Source organism: Heterodontus francisci, chromosome 32 (genome assembly GCF_036365525.1).
Source record: "Heterodontus francisci isolate sHetFra1 chromosome 32, sHetFra1.hap1, whole genome shotgun sequence".
Taxonomy (NCBI): Eukaryota; Metazoa; Chordata; class Chondrichthyes; order Heterodontiformes; family Heterodontidae; genus Heterodontus; species Heterodontus francisci.
In genome coordinates, this window is record NC_090402.1 from 16,481,167 (window position 1) to 16,499,420 (window position 18,254).

Genomic DNA, 18,254 nt, shown 5'->3' on the forward strand with positions numbered 1-18,254 from the left:
TGGCAGATGAAAATTAATGCAGAGAAGTATGAAGCGGTATATTTTAATAGGAAGAGTGAGGAGAGGCAACATAAAGGGCAAAATTGTAAAGGGAGTGCAAGAACAGAGAGACCTGGTGTATATGCACATAAATTGTTGAAGGTGGCAGACAGATTGAGAAATAAAAGCAAAATACTGCGGATGCTGGAAATCTGAAACAAAAACAAGAAATGCTGGATTCACTCAGCAGGTCTGGCAGCATCTGTGGAAAGAGAAGCAGAGTTAACGTTTCGGGTCAGTGACCCGATTGAGAAAGTGGTTAAAAAGGCATACGGGATCCTGGGCTTTATAGATGGAAGCATAAGCAAGGAAGTTATAATGAACCTTTATAAAACGCTGGTTCGGCCTCAACTGGAATATGGTGTCCAATTCTAGGCACCGCACCTTCGGAAGAATGTGAAGGCTTTACAGAGGGTCCGGAAAGGATTACAAAAATGGTTCCCGGGTTGAGCGAGTTCAGTTACTTGTATAGATTGGAGAAGCTGGCGTTGTTCTCCTTAGAGAAGAGAAGGTTGAGAGGAGATTTCATAGAGGTATACAAAATCATGAGAAGTCTAGACAGAGTAGATAGAGAGAAACTGTTGCCATTGTCTGAAAGGTTGAGAACCACAGGACATCGATTTAAGGTGATTGGCAAAAGAACCAAGAGCGCCATGAGGAAAATCTTCTTTATGCAGCAAGTAGTTAGGATCTGGAATGCACTACTTGAGAGCATAATGGGGGCAGATACAATCGGGGCTTTCAAAAGGGTATTGAATAAGCAACTGAAGAGCAAAAAGTTGCAGGTTTATGGGGGTAGGGCAGGGAAGTGAGACTAGCTAAGCTGTTCTTGCACAGAGCCGTCACAGATACGATGGGACAAATGGCCTCCTTCTGTGCAGTAACCATTCTGTGATTCTATAACATGTTCGTGTTGCAAAAGAACAACGTGAATGGCATGCTCAATGCCTTATGTCCCTGATCAGTGAAAGATAAAGAAACAGAATGTAAGATGGAGAAGTAAATAGGACGAATGAGACTCAAAGTATAGAAAGACAGAGGAATAAAGAGAGGGAAAGAAAGAGGGGAAAAAGTAACAGAAAGGAAAAGAAAGAAAAAGTTTTGTTGTATTAAAATAATGAATAATCTATCCATGGAACATCATACCAGCAGTAAACAATTCAACACAGTGCAAAGATTTATTAATAAATTCAAAAAGCATGATTCTAGAAGAAACGTATAAAATTATTTTTACTCCAAAACAGACCTAGTATAAAATAATTTACTCCCTTCAAGCAAAGTAAAATAATGATGTCTGTGTACTGAATATAGAATATCAAAATAGGCAATGAAACCAATCCTGTCTAGGCAAGTCAGAAAAAAAAATTGCGATAATAGTCTAGTGGGCGACACAAGTAATCCATATAAAAGTTTTCTTTTTCACTGTCTCTCTCAGCCATTGGTCACTGGAATACTGTAAAACCCAAAGCACAGCAAGAGCAGCATAAACTCAAGCGTAACTTTGCGGCACTGAATAAAGAGGCAATTAAAGCTGGATTGGTTACTCCACGAGAGATCTACCAGTTTAGAGCAACGCACAACATTGGAACTTCAGGAAAAAAGAAAGAAGAGAAAGAAGGCTTGCTCCCTGAAATAACTTTTGGAATGCCTGCACGGTAAGAATATGTTTCTTCCCTTACTGCTTTTTCCCTGAAAATAGTGAGGGCAATTTTAATTTTGAGTGTAGATCAGGCAGATGGTAGGGGGAGTAATCACACCGTGTGTCCAATGTCACCAACAGGAAACCCCACTGATTTTGTTGATCTGGTCTAAATAAAATCGATGAGCTGTCAGTGTTAAATGAATGCCGACAGGCAACTTGTTGGCCGAGGTGGGAACAAAAAATTCGGCCCTACTCTACAGAGCTGAGCTTTCAGGAAGACTTTAAGGGGGAGTGGGGACAATGGAGGAACTGGCTGTGAGAAGGACAATTTATGTGTGGTCAGGAGCTGTATTCAAGCTTCTCCTGGTCCAATGAAATTTAGTATAAAAAAAACTTTGACATATTTTCCAAGCAACCTCTGCTGGTCCCTTTAAGGACCCCCTGGTTTGGCCACATTATGTTCACTTCCACGAGGCAGAACTTGTGCAGTGAAACCCATCAGTGCATCTCATTTTACTTCCAAATCCCTGGAAATTCTACAAGCATAATGACAGAAATTATTAAAAGCAGCTTCAAGACGTCTTAAAGAAAATTAATGTAGCCCCATAAATCCACCACTCAACCCTTTTACTGCCTGTGTGTTGTCAGCCTCCAATCTTTGGATGAGTCATAATTTCTTACAGTTAAACACTGGGAAGGTCAAAACTATAATTTTTGATTATCTCTACCAGGGGTCGACAATGTATCCGTACATGGACACCAGTGTCCGTGGTAATTTTAAAATAATCTAGCCAAGTTTAAAAGCTTGGAGCAAGACATTTAAAATTACCTGGAGTGAAAATAATTAGAAAGGAACATCGGGGCATTGGCAGCACCCATCTCTCCCAGTGGGGCAGCTCGTGGCTGTGACTGGAGCAGGCGCAGTGCCGGGCTGTGACTGGAACATGCGCAGTGTGGGTGCTGGAGCTGGACGGAAGCAGTTGTGTCTGATCCACAGCGGGTTAGAAACCACCGAGTGCAGGAGAGGAATGGAGCCTGCGGATGGGCGGAAGGCTTCATAAACACGTGGTGTAGGCCCCAACACCCCTAATAAGAAGCTACCAGTCCCACATTTGCACTGAGTGGAGCAGCAGCTGCGGTACTTCTCCCAATGACAGGCCCGGGTTAACGGCTGCCAGCTTTCTAGCTCTTTTGGAAGAACTAAGGATTAATAAACTGCAACATCAAACCCCAGAATTTAAAGGAAACTCTAAAGGGCACGATAGCGTCTTTTAAGATGTATCTAGACAGATACATGAATGGGCAGGAAGTAAAGAGATACAGACCCTTAGAAAATAGGCGACAAGTTTAGATAGAGGATTTGGATCAGCGTAGGCTTGGAGGGCCGAAGGGCCTGTTCCTGTGCTGTAATTTTCTTTGTTCTTTGTTCTAACTTAGCTTTATTATAAAGGGGCCTGGGGGAGGGAAGAGAGGAACCATTCGGGATATAGCACAAGTGGGGAGATGTGAGAGCGAGAACCTGCTGAAAAGAGGGAGAGCAAGTGGTCCAAAGCTACTGCATAAGGTAAACATTCCTTTAATTAAAAACAACATCGCTGTCCAGAACAAACTAGAAACTCCCCAAAAATACTGTTTTAACATGATAGAAAGGAAGAGGACGGCAAGTTGAATAAATGAGCCATTTCACAAAGGGCGCAGCGATATTGCACAGGTTCTGGTATTAGAATCTGCAAAGGTCATCAATCTACACAGTCATATCTCATTCAATTTTAGGACTAAAACACATTTATAAAGTCTAACGTGTATCAAGTGTCCTCAATGACCAGGGATTGACTCAGGAAGCAGCTGTGAATTCTAATTCTACGTTCACGTTTTTCCCGCTTTTTTTTCTTACCAGTGTAAAAACATGGCATCGAATTCGGAAAAAACATCGTTCAACCCAGTTTTGGAAAGAGACGGTTACTTCTCACAGTCCTGGTTTTTATCGTGTAATGGTTTAGCTGGCAGGCTACATGCTAATGCAACGTTAGCATGTTGTACAGCTAGCTCTATTTTGTCAACAAAAGTAATTCGCATTGGCATTGCATACTGTTTTGCTAAATAGCTAGCTAATACAGTTTGCTGCTCTCCATTGAAGTTTGTATGCTTAGCTACTTTATTTATAGGGAAAAATGTGTTTTAAATTGGACTGTGTTTTGATGCCATTAGGTTGGCTATACACTTTACATGTAGATTAATTATCCCCATGTCCATGACCGAGTCAATAATTCTGTCAAATGTCCATAGTGCAACATGTTGGTGCCTATCCCTGATCGCTACAAACTGTACCATTGTCACCGAATCCATCCTTTATCCCAGCTATTGGCTCAACCTGAACTAGACCATTTACTGCCTTCAGTGCTGTTTACTTACATGTCTGTCCCCAACAGTATTTCAAGTTGAAATGTGGCAAGTACTCTCTTCAGGAAAGGCTCACATACTTCCTGAGAAGGAGCTGAAGTGTTTTGCTGCTTGAGCAACAAGACAAACTCCAGGTGCAAATTGACTTCTAGCAGCTTGTAAGGCCAAATTCGTACACAAGTAGTCAGTCAAATTGGTAGCCTGAGCTACAGGCAAGAACCTATTTGAGAGGCAGGACAAAATTAATCAAGAAAGATGTGTTAAAAAAAAAAATCAGCAAAGTATAAAATGTTGACAACCAAAACAAGCCCAACATCTAGTTCTTTCATTCCCACAAAAGTTTAGTTTAGGGAACAAAACGTCCAGATTAAGGTGGTGGGGACCATCAGAGACCCCAAAAAGAGGCCAGTTATCTAATTGCACACAATTTGCAGCCATATCGGCATCACTGAAAGAACTATAAATGGAGACAGACATCAGATTATTGCAGAGTGGATATTCATATTATCAGATAGATGGATCTTAGAAGCAATAAAGGAGGGCTATGTTTTCATCTCCAGACACCCCACCGAAAGACGCATTGGTATAGATTTTGGGGGATTATCTGAGGATTCTCCAACAAAGAAGATACTTTTTTATGAAAAGATGTAGAAACTTCTTTCTAGAACTACCAAAGAGCTGCTCCAGAGCCAGGAATATTCTGCTTCCACCTCTTTATTACTGTCAAAAGCACTTCAGTGCTGATTGAGTCGTTATGTTTTTTCAAACATGGCTGCCTTGATCGATCTGCTCAAGAGGTCAAATACTTTGGTACTGCAGTACTCTAAAATGGCTTGAAGATATAGGTTTCCAGATACTTGTCTCTAACATTTTCTTAGTTGTAGTATACTGCCCAGTTTGGAAGTTCAAACGAATGAGGAAGAATGCCAAGTTACTTATTGGGGTACAGCTTTCCTCATTCAGAATTCCCACATAGTCAACTTCTTGTCGCTTCAGAACTCCCATCAGTTGTTTCTCTTCTGACCTGGTTTGGAGTGGCAATGCATCTTATATTGTTTTTACATTACCTCTTTTCACATTTTGTATCTTTTTCTTCCATTGTGGTCTATATATTTTGCACTTTCAGCAATTATTGTTGCTTTTATCATTGCCTGATGTTTATCAAAAAAGACTAGTATACTTCAATAGTCTTACTTGGCTCAGGAATCCCTCCCCATTGTTTCTAAGGGCAAGGAAGTATGGAACTGCCCAGAATGAGACTGAGCCAGCAAAGCTGGGAAAAATCACCAGAACTTGAAGTGTGAAAATAGTAAGGAACAGAGTGATTTTTCCCTATGGAATGGAGGGAAAACCTATTTTGTATATGGACGTGGGACTTCTTTCTAAGAATGAAGACCAGTATAACTAGAATATGTAATCTACCATTATTGTTATAAAGCTCTGAGTAAGATTAAGTGAAGGTATTTTGTTTGTTTTAAAGTGGAAATTATATTATGGAAAGAATAAAAATGTGACTTGGTGATAGAGCACTACAGCAGCGATGCAATGTGTTGCATAATGGAAGAACATGGATTGGCTCTTGCAATTCCCCACAAAGTGAGCTGTAGCTATTAGCAGTGCTGTTGGGGCATGTGTCTAATATAAGCCAGGTGTTCACCACAGGGAGGTATCCAGGGCTGCTCTCATACCTCCGAGATGGTAGTTGCAGAATGCCATTGGCAAAGGCCTAGGATGTGTGCCTACCTGCCCTCCCTGCCAGGGCTATAGTGTTTAGAGCGGAAAAGGAGAAAGAAAATAACACGGAAAATTCTAATGATTCCATACCTGTTGAGGTGAGGAACACTGAATAAGAGCCAAGTTCACAGTAAGTAGATACAGTCTCGTTTTCTCAGAGGGTTGATGATCAAAACTTGACACAACATATGTGCTTTGAAACGGACAGTTAAATACAGAGTACTTGCCAAAATATATTCTCTCTATGTGATTTATTATTGATAAATCTTGACCAAGTAGAAAAACAATTAATAGGGAAAATGTACATATATAAATTATAATTTTAATGTAGCAACAAATCAGGAATATTTGTGCTGTCACATTCGCACTCATATGTATAGGGTACTGTATAATATAACCTTTAGATAGATGAGCCCTTTGCTTTTATCACATTGAACTCCTGGTGAGATGCAAGTTGATGGAAGTCACCATGGTGAATGAATATGTGAGAGGAGTATGAGCCTCACAATGCAATAACATGGCACGTAATGCAAGCCAAATGATAATTAGTTTTGACATGAAGCTCCATCATCCTCAGCCAGCAAAGGTTAACAGAGGCAGACTCTTCTGCCATGGGGCCCAAACTGAGCTTGGCCATCTTCCTTTGAAACTTGGCCACTGGTTTCAGTACAATAAATGCCAGGAGTTCCCTGAGCCACCAACTGACACATAATTCACTGCAAACAAAACCTAGCACCAAAATAAAATAATGTTTCTGCATCCTTTTACCTGGGGTTTTCCTCTTATTAAGCATACATGTCAAAATGTGGATCATATTGGCATAATCTTCAATATCTCAAACCCTTGTGAGAAAATCCTTGAATACTTCACATAACTCATTCATATATACTCAAGAAATCTATTTTTCAGTTCCACTACACATGGTCAAATACAAACAGAAGCCAAAATGAAAAACATAATGGTTAAATGAAAAAGCATCTACATGGAATTGTTATGTAAAGGGTGTTCACACTGCCAGCAGGAAGCCGTGGCTATATAAAAAAAAAATCATGTTTTTGTTCTGACTTAGTTACTGGAAAGCACAGAATACTTCTCTACCATTCTGTACGAACAGTTAACTACAATTCACTGAAGTCTATCTAAAGTATGCCAAGCCATGGTGGTGACCTGCCCAAGGGCAGGTCCTCTGCTCTTTTTCTCCACCCATGAGAGAGCAGCATGAATAGAGAAGAGGGTATATGAGGTGATTTCCATCTCAAAGTATAGGTCTGTATAAATTGTCATATAATGTAATGGTGAACAATTAATTTGCAGCAACAGCATTAGAGGCCGAAACAAAGGTTAAACTGTAACGAGGAAAAAAATTAGGAGGTAACCAAAGTCACGGTCAAAGAGATAGTTTTTTTTTACGTTTGGGAGAAAGGCACCTAGCTAGAGGGATTTAAGGAGGGAGTTCCAGAATGCAGAGTTCAGCCAACTGATGTTCTGGTGAAACAAAGGGAAAGAATTTGCAAAAGAGATCAGACCACAAGAATGGAAGACATGCACACTTGGGCCTGTTGAAGAAATGGTGAGACAGACACTTCTGCCTACCCCACATGATCCAACTGATAGATTTCATGTAGAGGCAGTGGAGACAGCCTCCTCACATGTCGCAGATAATGGATAAGTTACAGGATTTACAAGTCACATCTGCAACATGAGGAACACCACAGTGAGTGTGGTAGACCAGCTGATTTCTGCAACATTAAAATGTCATGAGGAGGTCCCAAGAGCGATTGTTGCTTCCAGAATGACAGCAACCAATGCTTCCATAGATGCTTTGAAAAGCATGTTAGATCAATGCTCTCAGGACTCAATTAGGATTATTTGGCCTGAACTCACACAGCTTGGGCCCAATACGAACGGGCTATGAGGATTGGTTGCAGATGCTGCTGTTTCTCATGATAGTAACAATATAGCTGCATAAATCCATTCCCCTTCAATGCTGGCACCGAAGAAACATTCTGGTCTGGGCCCAGTAGGCATGCAAGAGACATGACACCAGCAGCAGGCCCTGCAAAGAGATTGGCATCACTGAGACAAGTGCTACCTCAGCCCTTGAGGGCTCCATTGATACAATCCCAGCTGAAAATCTCTCAATTTCCTATCACTGATGTAGCACCACAGAATAGGAGGTTAGAATCTCATGAACAGAGAGTTTTAGGCACAAAGGGTAGTCATGGTGATAAGTAGTAGTATTAGTTGTTTCTTCACACAAGGGGTAGTGAAACTCCCTTCTATTGGAAGGGTTATGGAACAAAGCCAGGTAGATGGAGTTAAAATACAGATCAGCTATGATCTAATTTAATGGTGGAACATGCTCGACAGGCTGAATGGCCTGCTCCTATTTTTCTTTCTATTTGTTCCTATGTCATAATGAAGGGACAATACAAAAATAGAAATGAAATATTTGGAAATTTGGTATCTTTGTGTTTTCTTTCAATGGAGGCCATCCTGTTATCTCCTTGATATAATGGTTAATGTTTGCAAGTGCCTTTGGAGGGGGTACAGTGCCGATTCAAAAGAATGACACCAGGGCTTAAATGGTTTAATTATAAAGGTTGCATAAACTTAGTTTGTATTCCCTTGGGTTTAGATGGTGGAGGGTGGTCAATTTATAATTTTAAACATCTCAATTAGGTCACCTCTACTAGTGTTGCAGGATTACCACTCTGTGATCTTTGACCTTCCCAATTCTTTCCCACCTCTGGGACCTTGTACTGGACCCAACACTATGACCTTTTTTGGTGGCAGTGTTCCCTGGAAGTGATAACTAGGAGGAAAGACAGAGAAATTACTGTGATCATTAAAACTTGTGTTCCCAACTTCATCTGCATGCATCAGGCTTAGCTTTGTGCATACAGATCAGGGTTAGGTTTGTCAGTGGAGGGAAAGAATGGCCATTTTTGGGGCAGCATTTCAACAAAAGGCATTTTGTCACAATAGTTGCTGCAATACCATCTGAAAATGGGCCAATTTATCAAGGAAAATTCAGACCACAATGTCATGTAGGATTGAGGGAGACTGCAGAAGTAGAACAGGGGGAAAATTTGTAGGAATTAATAAGCAAGGACAAAGGTTTTCAGTGCATTGGGGGATGGGTCAGCTAACAGAAATTGGTGGTCATGCAGAATAGACAATGGGAACTTGTGCAGGATAAGATGTAAGCAGCACAGTTTTGAATGAATTGGAGTTTATGTAGGTTGAAATATAGGAGACAATGAGGAGGGAATCAGAGAAATTGAGCCTGGAGGTGGTGAAGTCCTGAATGATGATTTCAACTGTGATGAGGTGAGGTTCTGGTATCAAATCTTGGATGTTTTCTATGAGCAGTTGCATGGAATTGCACTCACGTGGTTCTCATGTCTACCTGCTAGTGCATCTGCAACAATAGCTTTCCTCCCGGTGCATACTCCATCACCTCATCTGTTACCTTTCTGCCAAATTTCAAGTTTCAATCCCATCTCTGCAGCCTTACACCACTCTCCCTCCTTCCTGCACCCTGCAGACCTATTGTTCATCCCACATTTCTTTACCTCACCATCGGTGGCAGAGTCACTCTCTGTACATCCCTTCCAAAACTCATTCTCCCCCTGCAAAAGCAGCTCTTTAATCAAGCTTTTGGTCATTCCTCCTAACTTGGCTTGTCATCTGTTTTCTTTTCACCTGTCAGTGCTTTGGAACTGTTTGTATGTTAAAGGTACAATAATAAATGCAAAAGCAAAATACAGTGGCTACTGTATCTCCAGTATTTTGCTTTTGTGTTAGTGTTTAATTCACTGCCACTTCTCGTCCAGGAATGCCCACTTTGAAGAAGATCTGCTCTTTGCTCCAGTTCTGATGAAAGATCATCGACCTGAAACACTAACTCTGTTTCTTTCTCCACAGATGCTGCCTGACCTGCTGAGTATTTTGTTCTTATACTATATAAATGCAAGTTTTTTTTTAAATGTTGCTGGACTTCCATTGTGAAGGCCAGAGTGTTTAACCTTTGTTAGCTCTTGGCTAAGTTGCTAGGTAACTCGATAGAGCACCTGATGACAACAGAAAGGCTTACTTTCAGGAAGTATGAGAAAAGAGACAGTACCAGATGCACTCTCAAAGCATACTTCTGGTTATGTGATTGTTTTTTTTCATTTCCAAAATATACTTTATTCATAAAAATCTGTAAAAATTACATTCCCAAACAGTTTCAAACAGCACCAAAAAATACAAACATTGCAAGGGAGATCAGTTTCCTTCAATACAATCATGAGTTGCTCCACAACCCTTCCATTTCACCTTTGTCATGCCAATTACATTTTTACATTTACAGCAAATGAAAATTTTCCCAATACAGTTCGAGGGGTTTCCCATGGGTCCAACCCCTCAGTTCAGTTTGGTGGGGGGACCTTACACAGTGGTCTTTCCCCATTGAGCCTTTGCTGCGGCTGCCCCAAGCTTTAGTGCGTCCCTCAGCACGTAGTCCTGGACCTTGGAATGCGCCAGTCTGCAACATTCGGTGGTGGACAACTCTTTGCGCTGGAAGACCAGCAAGTTTCGGGCAGACCAAAGGGCGTCTTTCACCGAATTGATAGTCCTCCAGCAGCAGTTGATGTTTGTCTCGGTGTGCGTCCCTGGGAACAGCCCGTAGAGCACAAACTCCTGTGTTACAGAGCTGCTTGGGATGAACCTCGACAAAAACCACTGCATCTCTTTCCACACCTGCTTTGCAAAGACACATTCCAGGAGGAAGTGGGCAACCGTCTCTTCCCCACCACAGCCACCGCGGGGGCATTGCGCAGAGGGGGCGAGACTTCGGGCGTGCAGGAAGGATCTGACGGGGAGGGCCCTTCTCACCACCAGCCAAGCTACTGGTTATGTGATTGTAGAACGGCACTGTTAATGGTTTGAGAGCTCCACAGGCAAGGTTGATCTCCTGAGGATGGAACTAGGTGATTGGGAAGGCCCTTCAAAGTTGTTTGTAGTACAATGTCATTCTGACTGATGCAGACATAACATACTTGTCCTGTAAACAGGCAACAATAAATTTTTGCTTCTGGCATACTTTTGCTTGTCCTGCTGCTAAATGCGAGAATGCTTTTGCAGATTGTAATTACTCATTCCAGTCATGAGCAGTCATTTGTGCTGCAAGCTTATTTAAAAAATAAATAAACATTGTGGTCCTCATATAATTTTCTTCATGTAAGGTATATGGATTAATAATGAATAATAATAATGAGGCTATTGAAAATGCCCTCAGAAATAATTGCACAATTATTTGGATATAGTTATTTAGAAACAAGTGAAAAAATTGTAAGCTAACTGAAGCTTCATTCCTAGGATACTTCATCAGTATTGCATAACACCACAGGTAGATTTGAAGTACTTTGCTTTCTAATTGATAAAAATGAACTGGATTTCCACAGAAGTTTTCATGTTCTTCCATCATAACTTCAGTGACGTTTCCGCACTTCTTTCATTAAAGTTAGGCTGGACTAATGGGAGAATCCACATGGAGATCCACCCCAGTAATTTAAAATGGGCAGCTAGGTAATGGAGTGAGGTACAAAACCCACAAATATTTCAATAAATCTAAGTTACTCAAAAGCACGACGACAATCGGGGTTGGGTTTGGGGCTGCGTGAATTGAAATGCTGGAGGGGCTAACCTTTTCTTATCCACTATTTTTTCTAATGTTCTTGTGATTAAGCTCGAAATTCCTGTTTGCATACTATTCATATTTTGTTTGTGCTCACACACCCTGACTTATCAGCTGTCCAACGGGTATGACATTTTAGCCCATGCTTTCATAAATCAAGTTTGAAAACTTCACATTAATGCATGATTTTAGAAAAAATGGTTAAAATATGCCAAATCAATGGGGAAGGAAAGATTTCTAAATGGCCCTTTTGTAGGCACACTGCCAAGTATTGCCCGGCTCCAGGTCTACAATTTAAGACTTGACTCCTTATTCATTAGGGATTCCATGGCCCCCACCCGCCCTACCCCACCGAAACTGGTCCAACATTTACACTGAAGATGGCACTGAGATTAAACTCATAGAATTAACTGGAGAAGCACAGGAACAAAGAACCACAGAGTAAGAATGGATAAGGCCCACATTTGCCACTAGCTCTTTAAGGTCAATCTAAAAATGCGCCAAGAAAAGTTGAAAATCCAAATATCTCTAGGTTGCAACAGGGATTGTGAATGATTGGTTACCCACGAGAGGATGACATGCTTCTTACAAATCAGACTGCAATCTGGAGAATAATAATTTCTTTGCAAACAAGTGCAACAGGCTTCAGAAAAATAAAAAAGTGACAACATGACATCATTAACGCTGCTGGTTGGCAACCAAGACAGTTCCACCACATAAACCACAGTGGCAAAAACTGCAGACTTGTTTTAGTTTATGCACAAAAATGAATTATTGGTCCAAAATGACACTTTGGGGTAGAGAGTGTAGATCACAGGCATAGATCCTAAGTACAGTAGGCTATGACCCAACCTGCCTTAGGGTCGATAGTACTTCTGTCTTTTAGTGATTTTACAATGCTTCTTTATCAGATATTCTAACAAAGGCTGAACTTCATCAGCCCTCTAGGAACGGGCGAGGTGATGTGGGGGTCCAAATAATAGTGAGAGAAGGCAGGGAGTGGAGTACCTGTTGCCTTCCCAACGCAATTCATTTTGTCAGGGGCGGGAAAGGCCAAGGATGGCCTTCCTGCCCAGAGGCCACCTGAGGCCCTTAACTGGCCAGTTAATGGTGACAAGGACCTCATCCTGCTGCTGCTAGTATTTAACCAGTGGCGGGGGGCCCTCTGCCACGTAGGGAGGCCACCCATTAAAAGCAGGCAGCTTCCCTATGGGCTGGTGATGGGGGCGCCTCCTGCTTGGGTAATCTGTGGCCACAGAGGGCCTCCGGCGGTGAAGGCCACCCTGCACCAACAAATCCCCCCCCCAACCCATCCAACTCCTCACTTGTTCCTGCCTGACTGGCCCCAGTGAGCCTGCCCCACTTACCTTCACTCTGGGGCTCCATGGCTACTCCTAGTCCCGGGTCTCCTGTAGTGCAAGCAGTAGGTCACTGCTCCCGTTAGCACTGCTGGGACTGTTGAGCTACCAGCGCTCTGATTGGTTGGCAGCTCTTGGAGGCAAGCTCCCCGTCCCACCCTGGCACCGGGCAGTTAACTACCGGAGCACTGTAAAATGCAGCCGGGGGTGCCACAAATGCCCGAGACAGAGTTCCCCTTGCCTTCTGGCCTGGTGTCAGGGCCCCCACTGACTGCATAAAATCCAGCCCAAAGTTACCACCCGGGCGTGGTCTAGGAGGTGGGGTGGGGATGTAAAATAGGGTAGAAGGCAGGGGATGCCATGCCCGTCACCTACACACCCCCACTGCTATTTTACCAGTGGCAGTGGAGGTGGCAGACGGCCCGCCGGCCCTTAGGCCATTTAATGGTGTCTTCCTGCTATGCTCATATTTTACCAGCGGCAAACGGCACTTCAGCAACTGACAAGACTGCCTAGTAATATATGGCATATATTACATGTGGGCTGGGAGGGACCCTCCTGATCGGGCACTATGCCCCACAGAGGCCCCCCCCCACAGCAGCATAGGCTGCCCCCCCAAATCAAACCCTCTGCCCTAGACTCTAGACTCCAACACCCCACCCCATCAGGGTCAAGCACATATTCCCCAGCAAAGCCCAACTCCCACTTACCCTTTCCGAGGCCTCCTCCATTGTTGCTTGGCCTGACTGGGTGTGCCCCCAGCAGTGGTCACCGTCAAATTCAAGCCACTGTGTTAATACATGATGAAGTTGCAAACATCATGTTTCTATCAGCTGTAGAAATAGGAATACTCATGGTTTGGTTATTTTGCAGCAGTAATGACTCACATTAAGGATTTTGCTTATTGAAAACACTAGTAAGAATGAACATACTGGTCAACCAGCATTTTGTGTCCCAACCTGCTCTATCTCATTTTTCATCAGAGAGAACATTTGCAAATCTTTTTTTTTTAAATGTTCTACACAAACTTCTTTTGAATTTTTTTCCTTGTCAATGTTCTCCATTCATTCTATCCTCTGCCCATCTCATACTGTTGACTCCATGCTGGAGAGTGGTTCTAAGGATGGGCACAGGTGTTCTCTGTTACTTCACCCAAGTTGACATTATTCCAAGTGAAACTTGACTATGAATCGCAGCAGTTATTCAGCAATGGAAGTCATCACAACTGAGCAAAATTGGGGATCAGACCCCACCCACTTCCAGTAGCAGTTACAGCCTGCTGCTCTGGCCAGTTCCAGAGTGCTCCCGTCATGACTAGAAGCCAAACCTGTCAATCAGGCGGACTTCCAGGTAAACATCCTGTCAAAGAGTTGCACACTGTGGAGTTAAAACTCCGCAGTATGCGGAAAGGCCCGGACTTCCGGGTTTCACATCTGAAACCCCGCCCCCTCTTACACAACCCCATCCCCGTTAATATCGGGGGCCAGATGTCCCCCCTATGATTTTCCTGTCTATATGGCTCAATATAATTACTGTGTAAATTTACTGAGGCATTGGGATTATAATCCCATTTTTCCAAATTCTGATTTTTGAAACAATTCAGAAAACCATCATTGTAAAAATAGTATAAAGAAAAAACTGCGATACTGACATACAATAAATCATTGTGAGATATTCAGTTTCCTGCTCGGATAATGACGCTTTGTAACTGTACTGAAAACAGAAAAGACACTAACTAGTGGTATTTATGCTGGTGATTTTCTTTGAGTGGCAAGTCCTCATGTTACCTACAGCTTGTTATAATGACAGCTAGTTGATGGGAAAGCTGCTATACTCAGTATGATCTGGATGATGTCAAGCAGACACTGTCGCTGTATTTAGAACCTAGGCTGTTTTGAATGGTTACAGTATACGGCCTTCTCAAATATCTGGACGGATCCTTTAAATCCAAAAACAAAATAATAGGTTAAAGGAGGAGAAATAGTATGGTATTTAAAAATTGGTCCAAATTACATGTTACTTAATTTTTTCACAAATAAAATCCTATTTGATGCATTTTGCCTTTGACCCTCGTAAAACAGGACATTTTTATTCTGTCCTTTTTTCAGGATCAGACACAGATTTATTCTCTCCCTGAAGCCTGCAGTGTTCAGATCTGGGAGGGTCAGGAAGGTGGGAAGAGTACAATAATAGATAAGATAGGGGCTCCCATGGGACTTGTCCACCGCACACTCTATCCATCAGCTGCCTCTTTCTCTTACCAAGGTCAACACTAATGAGCATGAGCCAGGGTCTCAGCCCCACGGGATCCTCCAATCAGCTCCCAGCAACACTCACGCGTTTGCACTTGCAAGCAACCGCTTGCATACGAGAGAACACAGAAGCCAAATCACAGACACTTAAGAAATGGCAGTATTTCTCCACTCAGGAGTACAAGTTTGCACTTACTGAGTTAACAAAAAGGATTCTGTCTAATATCATTGAATACTTAATTCTGTCAGATCCTCGCTTTCAAATGACTCATTAGAAATACATTACAATCAATTTCACTTCCGTGAGTACTTGGGTGAACTTATATCTTTGAGAGGTGAAAATGTCATACAAATAAACTGCACCCTTGTGTTGGTTACTCTCTGCTCTACTGACAAATGCAATTGGCTAGAAGTAAAATTGCTCAACTGTGGAATTATTGTCACAACGGGAGCACCACGGATATGGCAGCTAAAGGTGTCCAAAATAGCTGCTTGTGGAATGCATTTGCTGGAGGGAAGATCAAACTCCTTTGGCCTGATACGGAGCATTTAACAACTCCTGCAGATAGCATTTTGTATTAATAATAAAGAAAGGTTTTTGTGCAATCTAAGTCAAATTTCTTGAAGAAATGTTGCTGTTTAAAAAAATTACATTAAAAAATGCTTTTGAGGAAAACGTATCATAGCAGTTTGAGCTGCCATGAATGATAGCAACTTTTCTATCTGCTGATTTGAAACGCAGAACCACTTGGATAACAAGAGTAAGTGGTGGTACAAGGGGGAAAAATAATGATTGTGCCGAGAACTGATGCAACGTATCCCCAGCTGTGCCAGATAAACTCTAACAGGCAGCAAACTTGAGACTGTCCAGTTATACCAAACCACAAAACATATGTCTTTCCTATGGACATCACTGGAAAATGATATATATAAATCTTAAAGGACATGATATTCATTAAAGTGTTGGTGGCATTGTCTGGAAGTACAATATCAGCTTCCACATGTATGTAGATGGTCGACATCATTGCTTCTTCCATTGACACAAAAGGTTGTTACCACATTCTTAAAATGCTGGTCTGATTTCAAGAACTTGATTAACCAAAACTTCCTCCAGCAGAATATTGGCAAGACCATGGCTCACTTTTTTGGCTCCTGTCATCTCCTTTGTGCCTTTGACTTAATTTGACTCCCAGCTGTCATCTCAAGTCGAGTCAAGAACCTTTGCATATTCACAACTCTGAGCTCAGCTTCATTCCCCACAATTGCTTCATTATCAAAACTGCCAACTTCCAGCTCTGCAATATGTCCCACCTCTGCCTCTCCACTTCTGGTGCCAAAACTCTATCTATGCCTTCATCACCTCAAGACTTCAATATCTTACTATTTGGTCTCGAAGTACAGAAACAGGAGTAGGCCATTTAGCCCCTTGAGCCGGTTCTGCCATTCAATAAGACCATGGCTGATCAGTGACCTAACTCCAATATCCCCAATACCTTTAGTTATTAAAAATTTATCAATCTCATATTTAAAATTAATAATTGACATAGCATCAATGGCCATTTGGGAAAGAATGTTCCAAACTTCTATCACCCTTTGTGCATAGACGTGTTTCTTAATTTCACTACTGAAAGGCCATGCTCTAATTTTTAGACTATGTCCCCAGTCCTAGACCCCCCAACCAGTAGAAATATAGTTTATCTCTGCTGATATCATAGAGTTATACAGCACAGAAACAGGCCCTTGGCCCATATCATATCAGTTCGCTGAAGTTTTCAAGATATTAAATCAAATCATCCCTTAATCTTCTAAATTCCAGGGAATATTCCAGGGAATATAGCCCTAGTATGCTGTCCTCTTAATTTAACCCATGGAGTCCAGGTATCATTCCAGTAAATCTATGCGCACTCCCTCCTTTCTAAGGTCAGGTGTGCAGAACTGAACATAATACTCCAGGTGTGGTCTAATCAGGGCTTTATACAGATGGAGCATGACTTCTATCCCCTTGTCTTCTATTCCTCTAGATATTAGCCTTTTGATTATTTTTTGTACCTGTCCATGACATTTTAATGATCTATGTGTATGGATCGTCAAGTCTCTTTGGACCTCCCACCACTGCTTCTTCCTTTTCACCATTTAGAAAGTACTCTGCTCCATCCCTTTTTTTTTAGGTCCAAAGTAAAGGACCTCACATTTGCCTATATTGAAATCCATTTGACACAGTTTTGCCCATTCACTTAATCTGTCAATATTGCTTTGCAATTTTATGCTTCCATCTAAACTGCTTACAATGCTGCCTATATTTTGTGTCATCAACAAACTTGGATATGTGGCTTTCTATCCCATCATCAAAGTTATAGTGAATAATTGAGATCCTGACATCCCTGTGGACATTACTAGTCACATGCCAATCAGATTACATGCCCATTATCCTTACTCTCTGTCCTGCTGCTCAGTGAATTTCCTAACCAGGTCAACAATTTGCCTTAACTTCCGTGAGCTTCAACCTTAGCTAACAGTCTCTTATGAGGGACTTTATTGAATGCCTTCTGGAAATCCATATAAGTAACATCCATAGACATTCCCCTGTCCATTACTTTAGTCATCTCTTCAAAATTTAAAATCAGATTTGTCAGGAATGTCCCACCTTTTACAAATCTATGCCTTCTCTTTGATCAGTTGAAAATTTTCATGGTGTTCAGTCACTCCATCCTTAATTATAGACTCTAATAATGTTGCGACAGCAGATGTTTGGCTAACTGATCTATAATTCCCTGGTTCCCCTCTCTAACCTTACTTAAAAGCAGAGTGACATGTGGAATTTTCCAATGCAAAGGAATAGTTCCTGAATTGAGAGAACTTTGGAAAATCATAGTTTGTACATCTGCAATGTTCTCACCTGCTTCCTTGAAAATCCTGGGATGAAAACCATCTGGCCCTGGAATTTTGTCATTCTTTAGTGCCATTATTTGCTTCACTGCTGTTAATTCACCAATGATAATTGGTGAGTTCCGCATGCCTGATTCAATATTAATTTCCTTGGGATGTCTGGAATACCATCCTCTTCCTTTATTGTAAATACTGATGCAAAGTAATTTTTAAACATGTCCATCATTTCCTTATTTTCATTTGATATCTCCATTGTCAGT

The 18,254-nt window shown here is 41.8% G+C and overlaps 1 protein-coding gene across 1 annotated transcript in view; it reads left to right on the forward strand.

Annotated features, from left to right (window-relative positions):
• Positions 1-18,254, forward strand: part of cfap77 (cilia and flagella associated protein 77) — a 193,159-nt gene that overhangs the window by 126,857 nt on the left and 48,048 nt on the right. Inside the window, exon 4 of the mRNA XM_068011859.1 lies at positions 1,475-1,694. Coding sequence (XP_067867960.1) covers positions 1,475-1,694 — 220 coding nt within the window. The remainder of the gene's footprint in view (positions 1-1,474; positions 1,695-18,254) is intronic.